This window comes from Myxine glutinosa, chromosome 2 (genome assembly GCF_964187855.1).
Source record: "Myxine glutinosa chromosome 2, kmMyxGlut1.1, whole genome shotgun sequence".
Taxonomy (NCBI): Eukaryota; Metazoa; Chordata; class Myxini; order Myxiniformes; family Myxinidae; genus Myxine; species Myxine glutinosa.
This window is the reverse complement of record NC_136262.1, coordinates 252,898,527-252,910,980: the sequence shown is the minus strand read 5'-3', so window position 1 is coordinate 252,910,980 and position 12,454 is coordinate 252,898,527. Positions and strand designations below refer to the sequence as shown.

The 12,454-nt window shown below is 39.3% G+C and overlaps 1 protein-coding gene across 1 annotated transcript in view; it reads right to left on the bottom strand.

The window, feature by feature from the left end:
• LOC137420663 (mixed lineage kinase domain-like protein) overlaps nucleotides 1-10,410 on the bottom strand; it is an 85,967-nt gene extending 75,557 nt beyond the window's left edge. The window contains exon 1 of the mRNA XM_078772430.1: nucleotides 10,153-10,410. Within this exon, the coding sequence (XP_078628556.1) occupies nucleotides 10,153-10,177 (25 nt within the window). The 5' untranslated portion in view covers nucleotides 10,178-10,410. The remainder of the gene's footprint in view (nucleotides 1-10,152) is intronic.
• Between the last annotated feature and the right edge of the window lie 2,044 nt (nucleotides 10,411-12,454).

Here is a 12,454-nt window from a genome sequence, read left to right as displayed (position 1 = left end):
TCTCCCCTCTGGGCTGGGGCCCCTGCCTCACATCTTGCTCAGATTTATGCCGTGGAAACAGAGGTTTTCAAGACCTTTGGAATCTCCTGTAATGAAGCCGAGTCTATGGGCCTACCGCTTCGCCATCACCGAGAGGTCTGTGTTCCTCCACCTCCTGTCTGATCTTGTACCATCTGCCCTTTTCGTGTTTTGTTCCCATTCCCCCCACCCCAAAAATTCCACCTGCCACCTCTGATATTTACTCCCGCCAGGGAGTAATGCATTCGATCGTGTCCGTGTGTGTGTGTGTGTGTGTGTGTGTGTGTGTGTGTGTGTGTGTGTGTGTGTGTGTGTTCGTGAACAAGATATCTGGAAAAGATCTGAACAGATTTGGATGAAAGTTGTTGGGATGATTGCCCTTGGGATAAGGAAGAATTGATTAGTTTTTGGTGAAGCTCAGGATATTATTCCGGATCCAGGAATTTTTTTTTGGATTGTTTACCATTGGGAGATAAGGCTCATTTTGTTTTTAACATTATCTTCTATATATTCTATATTTAACATTGTGATATGAAAATAGTTTTCATATTTGTTGTAAATGTAGTTTAAACTCGTGGTTATGCGTTAGAGCGGTGTATTTTGTTAGCAACGTCGTCTTCAAGGTTCTTTTTTTTTTCCTAATAAAGACATATTCTGTCATTTTAAAACCACCAAAGTGTGTATTCGGTTTCGCCGTTTCATAAAATGTATCGTTTGATACATTAGTGGGGCGGCTTAGCCCAAATATTCAAAAGAATTGTGCATTTTGTGATACAAGCACCAAATTTGGCACACTAGTAGACGATCATATTATGAAAAGATCTGGATATTGGGCCATCTCAGATTCAGAGATTTGATTTTTGCAAGATTTGCAGATTTTGCAAGCTGAGATTGCAACGCCAGGGACGGCCGACTCCTTCCTATGCACAACAGATCTTCATCCCATATATGTCCACGAAGCTGCAAACAGTGTCACGCCTGGATCTGGTCTGGGATACTTACCTTGCTGATTCACTGAAAGGTAGTACACGTGCAAAGCGGGGACAAGGTGTGCGGAGACGTGTGGTGGCTGCCGCAGCCATACCAGGAAACTGGCAGAACTTCCTACGAGTGGACAGCAACAAGACCGAGCTGTTCAGGTTCCTCTCAGCAGCTCTCATGGAATGGTTTGACCAGGAGGACAAGCAACTCGTCATTACTGATGGAGAGGCAGTGCTCAGCAAGCCACTACTGCCAGATCTGACCTCACTCGCCCCATGTAACCATGAAGAGGCTGACAGTCGGATGTTGCTGCATGCATCTCACGCAGTCCAGCATGGACACCATGCAATACTCATCCGGACTGTAGACACCGATGTTGTGGTGCTGGCAGTGTCCCTGGCACAGGAGTTGCAACCAGAAGACAAACTGTGGCTGGCATTCGGAACAGGCCAGAGTTTCCGATACCTAGCAGCACACGAAATAGCAGCTGGATTGGGACGAGAGAAGGCTCGTGCACTGCCAATGTTCCACGCTCTAACTGGATGCGACACTGTGTCTAGTTTTCATAGACATGGCAAGAACACTGCGTGGGCAGTCTGGACGGTACTGCCAGAACTCACTGAGGCGCTGCTGCTGCTGTCCTCTGCACCTCGTGACATACCAGACGATGCAATGCGCATCATCGAGAGGTTCGTGATCCTGTTGTATGATCGAACCAGCAAATGCACAGACATTGACAAGGCCAGGAGGAAACTCTTCGCAAGGAAGAACAATGTGCAGCTCATCCCTCCAACGAAGGCAGCTCTGGAGGAACATGTCAAGAGGGCAGTGTATCAAGGTGGACATGTGTGGGGTCAGATACTGCTGCCAGCACCAGAGCTCCCTCCACCAACCAACTGGGGTTGGTCAAGGACTGGAGAAGGACAGTACACACCTTACTGGACCAGGCTAACTGAGGCAGCTCACAGCTGCATTGAGCTGGTTTCTTGCAAGTGCAAGAAAGGGTGTGTGAGGTGCTGCAAGTGCAAAAAGGCTGCCCTTCAGTGCACAGCCCTCTGTGTGTGTGAAGGGGACTGCACATGACGATGAGTCAACAACATACATGTACTTGTGGCAATGCTGAACTTGTTAACATGACACTGTTTATGTACACGTATCTTCAGTACCGGTATATACCTAGCCTCAGATACCAGTACACCTAGCCTCAAATACTAGACCATGTAGCATGTCAGTATTATACCTAAGACATTTACAGAACTAAGACATTCTTTTCAAAGTATTGTGTTGAATCCAATATTTGCCTAGATAATTTCCAAATAAAATTATATAACAGACTGTGATAGATAATATTAAGTTGAAATTGGTACCATTGGATTCCTTGCCCCCAAAAACATACATTTAGATACCAGAATCAAGTCAATAGCTGCATTACGTCCAGAGATAATAGCAAATGTAGATTTCAAGTGGCGGCCATTTTGAAATCCAATATGGCGGACATAAAGAGAGAATTTCAAGTGGCCCAATATCTGAAAATGTTCGCAACATATTAATGTACATTTGTGCCAAATTTGGTGCTTGTATCACAAAATGCACAACAGGTTTGCTATGCTGCTACACTACATATAATGCTTTAAAACTGTTTTTTTTTTGTTTTGTTTTTTTACCTCAGAAGAGATATCAACATTTACCTCAGCGAATGTCAATCGCAGTGTCAGTATTTGATGAACTTATAAAGACTTAGGTGAGTTATAAGTGTGACAAGCTATTCTTCCCAGAAGAATGAGTGGCGGCATTAGCTTGTACGACTTAAAATGAGCGAGTTTTGTTTTGACGTTTGGGCCAGTTTTACATGTTGTATCCTTAAGGAATGAAACGAACATTTTCCTGGCTTACAATTTTATTTGAAGTCACACGTGCCTCAAAATACACTCACTTATATAGAATTGAACGCTGAATCCGAAAATGTAAGTGAAATTGCCTTGTTTTTTTTTTTACATTATCTTCTATATATTCAAAATATATATCTGCAGTGTCTGTCTTGTGTTGTCACTGAACTACTCCCTCAAACTTTTGTGAAATCGTACTATTCCAACTTGACCCACGGCGGGAGTATGCGCTCTACTGAGTGGCGTTCTAGTTGCTATTTTTTCACATGTCAGAAACGTATGTGTAAGTTTACTCACAGCCAAAATGTGACTGGCCACAGGTGTGTCTGTGTGTGTGTGTGTGTCAGTGTGTGTCAGTGTGTGTCAGTGTCACTACAGGGGAATGACAATCTCGCTACAGGTAATGTGCTCGTTATCGTAACAAACATTTGTTGGAAATTTGATAACAAAAGCTCAAATGGTAGAAAGGTTATGCTATGCGCGCGCGCACGCACGCACGCACGCACGCACACACACACACACACACACACACACACACACACACACACACACACACACACACACACACACACACACACACACACACACACACACCTGTGTGAGCAGATGGACTGATAAGCTCTGTTGTCCATTTTTCTCAGGGACTCCAGGCAGGAGGAAAGGTACTTCTTCCTTACTCTAATTCACGGACGGTGTTCGTGTGGTTGTTTGTTGCGCTTCTCCTCCTACAATTCTGGCCCGATTACTGTGCATCCAGACTTGGTACATAAGATCAGCATGACCCCAATTAGTGTAAAGTGGTGTTTTATCTTTGTCGGTGACATTGTGGGGAGGGGCTGGGGGAAGGGAGAATGTGGGACGCAAATTCTCTATGGAAATGTGTATCGTGTAGCGCCACCTCCAGGTGGGAGCGGGTATTACAAGTCCCTACCCTTTACAGTCCAGTATTCCTGTCACCACGTTTTCCAGCACAGTGAGGTTTTTTGAATTACAAGCAGGAGGCATGTTTTTAGTTCATGCACATAACCCAGGTTATTGTATACTGCTCCTTTCCTATGCCATCTCCAGGCGCTGCCTAACGTCATTGCTGGGCACCGAAGGGGGCTCAGCAATGACGCACGCTGAAAGGGAGTACTCAGTTTTCACTCTGGTTGTTTGTTTTCTTTTTTGTTTGTTTGTCCGGGCGATATCTCAGCCATCATTTGAGCTAGGAAGCTGAAATTTCGGCACAATAGTGAGCACGTACTTTGTCAAAAACGTTATTTTTTGTTTTTTGATTATTTGATCATTTCATTTTGATCATAATTTTGATCATTATTAATCATATATTTATTTTCTTTCTCATCTGGGCAATATCTCAGGCACCTTTTGAGCTAGGAAGCTAATATTTGGACATGACAGTGACCAAGTGATGTGGCTATGAAGGATATTTTAGATTTATCGATTAATCATTTAATCGATTAATTATTTATTGATTAATCAATTAATTGTACACCGCACATTTCCTATGCCATCTCCAGGCATTGCAAATCGTCATTGCCGGCCACCGAAGGGGGCTCGGCAGTGACGCACGCTGAAAGGAAGTACTCAGTTTTCACTCTGGTTGTTTTCTTTCTTGTTATCTTGTTTGTTTGTTTGTTTGTTTGTCCAGGCGATATCTCAGCCATCCTTTGAGCTAGGAAGCTTAAATTTGGGCACAGTAGTGAGCAAGTCCTTTGTCAAAAACAGTATTTTTTGTTTTTTAATGAATTAATTAATTGAGGAGTTATTTAATTATTAGCGATTAATTAAGTACTTATTTAATTAATCAAATTTCCTTTCTCTTCTGACCATTAACTCAGGCACCTTTTGAATTAGGAAGCTGATATTTGGACATGCCAATGACCAGGTGATTTGGCTGCAAAGGCTATTTTTGATTTATTAATTAATCAATTAATCGATTAATTATATAATTATTCGATTAATGACAAAAAAAAATAATTTAAGTTACAGATTCTGATGAAATGGTGGTGGTTTATGTGTTCTCTGACCGAATTGATTGATAATTTAATTTTTTTATGATTATTGTATGCCGCACCTTTCCTATGCCATCTCCAGGCATTGCAAATAGTCATTGCTGGGCACCGAAGGGGGCTCAACAATGACGCATGCTGAAAGGGAGTACTCAGTTTTCACTCTGGTTGTTTGTTTTCTTTTTTGTTTGTTTGTCCGGGCGATATCTCAGCCATCATTTGAGCTAGGAAGCTGAAATTTCGGCACAATAGTGAGCACGTACTTTGTCAAAAACTTTATTTTTTGTTTTTTGATTATTTGATCATTTCATTTTGATCATAATTTTGATCATTATTAATCATATATTTATTTTCTTTCTCATCTGGGCAATATCTCAGGCACCTTTTGAGCTAGGAAGCTAATATTTGGACATGACAGTGACCAAGTGATGTGGCTATGAAGGATATTTTAGATTTATCGATTAATCATTTAATCGATTAATTATTTATTGATTAATCAATTAATTGTACACCGCACATTTCCTATGCCATCTCCAGGCATTGCAAATCGTCATTGCCGGCCACCGAAGGGGGCTCGGCAGTGACGCACGCTGAAAGGAAGTACTCAGTTTTCACTCTGGTTGTTTTCTTTCTTGTTATCTTGTTTGTTTGTTTGTTTGTCCAGGCGATATCTCAGCCATCCTTTGAGCTAGGAAGCTTAAATTTGGGCACAGTAGTGAGCAAGTCCTTTGTCAAAAACAGTATTTTTTGTTTTTTAATGAATCAATTAATTGAGGAGTTATTTAATTATTAGCGATTAATTAAGTACTTATTTAATTAATCAAATTTCCTTTCTCTTCTGACCATTAACTCAGGCACCTTTTGAATTAGGAAGCTGATATTTGGACATGCCAATGACCAGGTGATTTGGCTGCAAAGGCTATTTTTGATTTATTAATTAATCAATTAATCGATTAATTATATAATTATTCGATTAATGACAAAAAAAAATAATTTAAGTTACAGATTCTGATGAAATGGTGGTGGTTTATGTGTTCTCTGACCGAATTGATTGATAATTTAATTTTTTTATGATTATTGTATGCCGCACCTTTCCTATGCCATCTCCAGGCATTGCAAATAGTCATTGCTGGGCACCGAAGGGGGCTCAACAATGACGCACGCTGAAAGGGAGTACTCAGTTTTCACTCTGGTTGTTTGTTTTCTTTTTTGTTTGTTTGTCCGGGCGATATCTCAGCCATCATTTGAGCTAGGAAGCTGAAATTTCGGCACAATAGTGAGCACGTACTTTGTCAAAAACGTTATTTTTTGTTTTTTGATTATTTGATCATTTCATTTTGATCATAATTTTGATCATTATTAATCATATATTTATTTTCTTTCTCATCTGGGCAATATCTCAGGCACCTTTTGAGCTAGGAAGCTAATATTTGGACATGACAGTGACCAAGTGATGTGGCTATGAAGGATATTTTAGATTTATCGATTAATCATTTAATCGATTAATTATTTATTGATTAATCAATTAATTGTACACCGCACATTTCCTATGCCATCTCCAGGCATTGCAAATCGTCATTGCCGGCCACCGAAGGGGGCTCGGCAGTGACGCACGCTGAAAGGAAGTACTCAGTTTTCACTCTGGTTGTTTTCTTTCTTGTTATCTTGTTTGTTTGTTTGTTTGTCCAGGCGATATCTCAGCCATCCTTTGAGCTAGGAAGCTTAAATTTGGGCACAGTAGTGAGCAAGTCCTTTGTCAAAAACAGTATTTTTTGTTTTTTAATGAATCAATTAATTGAGGAGTTATTTAATTATTAGCGATTAATTAAGTACTTATTTAATTAATCAAATTTCCTTTCTCTTCTGACCATTAACTCAGGCACCTTTTGAATTAGGAAGCTGATATTTGGACATGCCAATGACCAGGTGATTTGGCTGCAAAGGCTATTTTTGATTTATTAATTAATCAATTAATCGATTAATTATATAATTATTCGATTAATGACAAAAAAAAATAATTTAAGTTACAGATTCTGATGAAATGGTGGTGGTTTATGTGTTCTCTGACCGAATTGATTGATAATTTAATTTTTTTATGATTATTGTATGCCGCACCTTTCCTATGCCATCTCCAGGCATTGCAAATAGTCATTGCTGGGCACCGAAGGGGGCTCAACAATGACGCACACTGAAAGGGAATACTCAGTTTTCACTCTGGTTGTTTGTTTGTTTTCTTTCTTGTTTTCTTGGTTGTCCGGACGATATCTCAGCCATCCTTTGAGCTAGGAAGCTGAAATTTCGGCACAATAGTGAGCAAGTCTTTGTCAAAAACGGTATTTTTGGTTTTTTGATTAATCAATTAATTGAGGAGTTATTTAATTATTAGCGATTAATTAAGTACTTATACATTTCCTTTCTCTTCTGGGCAATATCTCAGGCAACTTTTGAGCTCGGAAGCTGATATTTGCACATGATAATGACCAAGTGATTTAGCTGTAAAGGATATTTTTGATTCATTGATTAATCAATTAATCTATTAATTATTCGATTAATGATGAAATTTTTTTTTTTTTTTTTTTTAGTTACAGATTGAGATGAAATGGTGGTGGTTTATGTGTTATATTAGCCAATTGATTAATTATTTATTTTTAATGATTATTATTTCTTTATTTTCATCATTAATCTTTTTTTTTTTTTTTTCTCATTTGAGCAATATCTCAGGGACCTTTAGAGCAAGGAAGCTGATATTTGGACATGACAATGACCAAGTGATGTGGCTATGAAGGATATTTTAGATTTATTGATTAATGAATTAATTGATTAATTATTTAATTATTCGATGAATGACTTAATCAATTGTTATTTTTAAAGTTACAGATTTGGATGAAATGGTGGTGGTTTTTGTATTATATTAACCAATTGATTGATTATTTAATTTTTTATGATTACGATTTATTTATTTTCATTATTAGTCATTTATTTATTTTCTTTCTCATCTGGGCAATATCTCAGGCACCATTTGAGCTAGGACGCTGATATTTGGACATGATAGTGACAGTGATGTGGCTATAAAGGATATTTTTGATTTACTGATTAATCAATTAATCGATGAATTATTTATTGATTAATAATAAAAAAAAATTTAATTTTTATTAATGACTTATTTAATTAAATTTCTAAAAGTCACATCTTCGGATGAAGCACTAGTGGTTTAGTTATGCTATTAGCCAATTGATTGAGAAAATATTTTGTGATAATCTTTTGTTGATTTTAATTATGCAATTAATAAATCAATTATTGCACACCTCCCCCTCCCAATACAGTCTCCATGAGCTGCACGGCTGTAATGCCGGGTGCCCAAGGCACCCCCGGCAATGCCGCGCTGGAGAATATTTAATTATTTGGCATGGGGGTGGTGTACTTTTTGAATGTATCTGCACTTGTTTCTTTTATTTTTGGGAGCAATTGAGGGTGCTGTCAGTGGTCTATACACCGCCCAATAAAGGGATGTGCCAGAAGAACATGTTGCATGCTTCAAACAAGATTGCCCGTAGGGCAGGTATTCTGCTAGTAAAGGATAATGAGCAGAAATCAAAACCTGTGTGACCATGAAAATACTACCAAAGGCCAAGTGCTGATAACATACAAACGGTTAAAGAAGAAAAATGTGGAAATTACATAATTCTCCATGTTCCCACATGCAAAACACAAGTTTTGAGAACTGACAAAGAATACACATGAATCAATGTTCTCCATAAAGACTGCAACCAGTGGTTTGCGTACACCGGCTGAATGTGGAATCACTGGTTGTTCTTGCCAAGTGTATATTTATATACAAGGTCGAGGCTCATCGGGGAGCTGAACTACAATGGCCAGCAAGTTAATTGATTGCAGAATAGTTTTCAAAACTGTTGAATTGGGTTTTTATAAAATTTGATAACTGCTGATTAATAATTATTTCAATTGACTGTGACACTCTCCCGTATGTTTATCCCTTTTATGAGTTTTGCCACATATTTGCCAACTTTTGGAGACTTCAAGCAGCAGCATAAATCAATTTTTAAAAATCGTACCCATGTCCGAAGGAAGCTGTTCTCATTGCCATTTTTTAATATGAAATAGGAAAAGCCTAGAAACAAACGAAACCCTCTAGAATTCCCCCTTGAGAATCACCCCTCCAGAATCGCCCTCTGGAATTAACCTCGAGAATTAACCTCGAGAATTAACGTCTATAATTATCCTCTGGAATTACCCTGTAGAATTATCCTCTAGAATGAACTTGTACAATTAACCTGTGCAATTAACCTCTATAATTACCCTGCAGAATTAACCTCTAGAATTACCCTCTATAATTAACCTGTAGAAGTAACCTGTATAATTAACCTCGAGAATTAACGTCTATATTTAACATCTATATTTAACATCTATATTTAACATCTATATTTAACACCTATAATTAACCAATATAATTACCCTCCAGAACTTCCCTCTAGAATTATTCTCCATAATTAACCTGTGGAATTAACGTCGAGAATTAACCTGTATCATTAACATCTATATTTAACATCTATAATTAACCTGCAGAATTAACCAAATATAATTACCCTCTAGAACCCTTCTCATTAAACACGGGGGGTTAGAAAGATTCTTCTTATTCATTTTTGATGGATGGACGGATGGACAAAGCCAAATATTGAAGCGGTTTCACCACTTGAAAATTGTGCGAAGTTACACTCAAAGTTTCATCTGTTTTTAATTAAATAATTAATTCATTTAATTCCTATTTGCAGTATTGTTGAACATAACATAAATATTTGGGCACGGTGACCTTATCCATTCATTGTGGTGCAGAATTCCCAACAGGTGCAATTTAGGTATTTTCAACAAAGTGTTAAGAAAGCAGGAGCTGAGATGTGCATTCCATTGCTGGGTAAACAGGTTGTGAAGCCACGCAGCGCCGTGTAGAGGACAACGCTATTTACTACCAGGGCGGGTCATCCAGGAAGTTACCAAAGCCATGTAGTTTCTCATCATCGATCGATAAAACAAAATTCGCTGAGAACCTCCACTCTCTGACTTGTTTATCTTGTCAGGAATGAGGATTAAAAGTTGCCTTCCCATTCCTATGACTAGAAAAGATACGCATCGATTGCTTCAAAAGTTTTGGAAAAACAAACTTTAACAAAAAAAGTATTCAATATCGTAACACAAACTTCGTCTGTTACTGTAAATCTTCTGTTATAGTCAATACGTACCAGAAAAAGGCTCCAAACAGTCCATTCTCAGATAACTCGGGAGTACCAAAGCGAAGTGACCACACGGACACAGACGTGCGAGTGTGAATACCAAGCTCTGTGCTCAAAATTATTCTTCACGTATAATTAATCACTCTCTCAAATCGACATGCATTCAAATGTCTCAAAATATAACAGCTTATATGGGATTAGCAGGAGAAACGACAAAATAATGAAGAGGTAAAAACCTACACCGATGTTTATACCACTTGCTAACATACCACCCTCTACACCGCAAAAGAACCTCCTAAACGCTTTTGCAATAATTATAAATTGATAACTTTGTTGATTTTGCAGCAAGGAATGTAGATTTTAATTGTGTTGTGTTAAACATAAAGTTCTGACTGTATATGTTAAGGGTCTTTTCGTTATTTTGGGTCTTCCGGGTATTTTGGGTCGGGGTCTCTGGAGAGAAGGACATTTATTAGGAGCTTAGTTTGGTCACATAAAAACGATCAGCAGTATGTGGTCAGAACGAGGTGAAATGTAGATCGACATCCCTGCCTTCGTCCATTTGGGACCATCTTACTATAATTCACCAAATGTCTGTCTGTCCGTCTGTTTCCAGGTACTGCAAAAACGGCTGAACCGATCGCAACGAAATTTTGGGTGGGTAATCCTGGGACCCCCTGGAGTAAAATAGGCTATATTGTTTTTCAATTTTTTTTCCAATTTTCCAATTTTCCAGTTTTTCCAAACATGATGGAATAATATTTACCGATATGAACAGTGATGTGGCTTTTATTGAAATTCTACAAATACTGTTTAGATTTTGATGATTTGCGTCTGATATTTTAACGGATGTTTATATAAATCGTTAACAAAAAAAAAAGAAAAGAAAAAAAAAAGCCTTCAATTTCTGATATTTTGCCTTTTCATTTGACCCCCCAATTGAAGCCCCGCCCATAGGGCGGGTACCGTTGTTAGTAGAGCTTTAATCTCAGTCTGCAAAGACTTGAGTACCGTACAGATGCATTGGTAGTTTAGAGGTGATGTATTGGTATAATTTATCCATATGACGACTGCAAACCTCCTGACTCGTGATCAGCAGGGCCGAGACAATGTGTTTGCATGGCAGGCGACACTTGTTGCGAACAGGTCGTGCAGCAACTGCTGTGGTGAGACTCGATCTGTGCCTTGCTGGTCAAGTTTGATCTATTCAAGGGGGTTTGATCTGTATATGTATGTATGTATACTGTATACAGGTGTGTATGTATACAGGTTGTATAAATATATATATATAATATATATATATTATATATATATATATATATATATATATATATATAATAACTACCTTCCTATATATATATATAAAACACAGTGTGTGTGTGTGTGTGTGTGTGTGTGTGTGTGTGTGTGTGTGTGTGTGTGTGTGTGTGTGTGTGTGTGTGTGTGTGTAATGTTACCGATAGACTCCTAAACCGAGAGGCTTACGTGCTTGATATTTGACATAGACATGGCCATTGAGCCTGGGACGAACATGGCCGAACTCAAAATATTTGACGATCCATATTTTTTATTCATATTTACCTCAGCGCATTTCAGCGAAGTACCCGCTAATCTCAGCCGGTTCCAGAGCAGCTCGCTGATTCGCTCAGAGCGATCACGTGATGTTCCATCCCGTCACACGTTTTTTCACCTTTTATGCGATCGTGTTTTGTATCGATTTTGTGCGATATGAATTAAATGTCTGAAACAGCTGTGAAACGTCTTTCCACAACCCTTCCGTAACCGATTGGAGCAGTTTATTGCCGCACAAAACGAGATCCGCAAAGCGAGTTGGTCGAGTCGTGCTGACCAAGATGGCGACACGGCGGCTTCACTTTTCACGGAGTATGAGCGTTCTATATATTTTCAATTCAGTGCGCCCGGGATTTGTGGCATAGACATGACCATTGGGCCTTCACGGTGTAATTTGTGCGAGGCTTTTGTCCGAGTGAGCTTGAGTCGAGAGGGCGAATGTACAGGTTGGGAATGTACGGGTCTCCCTTCCCCCGCCCGGCAACGCCGGTACTGGAGGACGTCACAGGATCGGTGAGTCTCCAAAATCCGCTTCGTGCTGTTGCGAATATGCAGGACTATGTCCGATTGTTGTGCTGCTCTCCGACCATGAGAACTGCAATGTCATTGTTGACTGGCCATCCCCTTCCCTCCCCCTTCCCCCCTTCCCTTCCCCCTCCACCCTACCCCTTCTCCCCTCCCCTTCTCCCCTCCCCCTCCATTTTCCCCCTCCCCCTCCCTTTTCCCCCTCCCCCCTCCC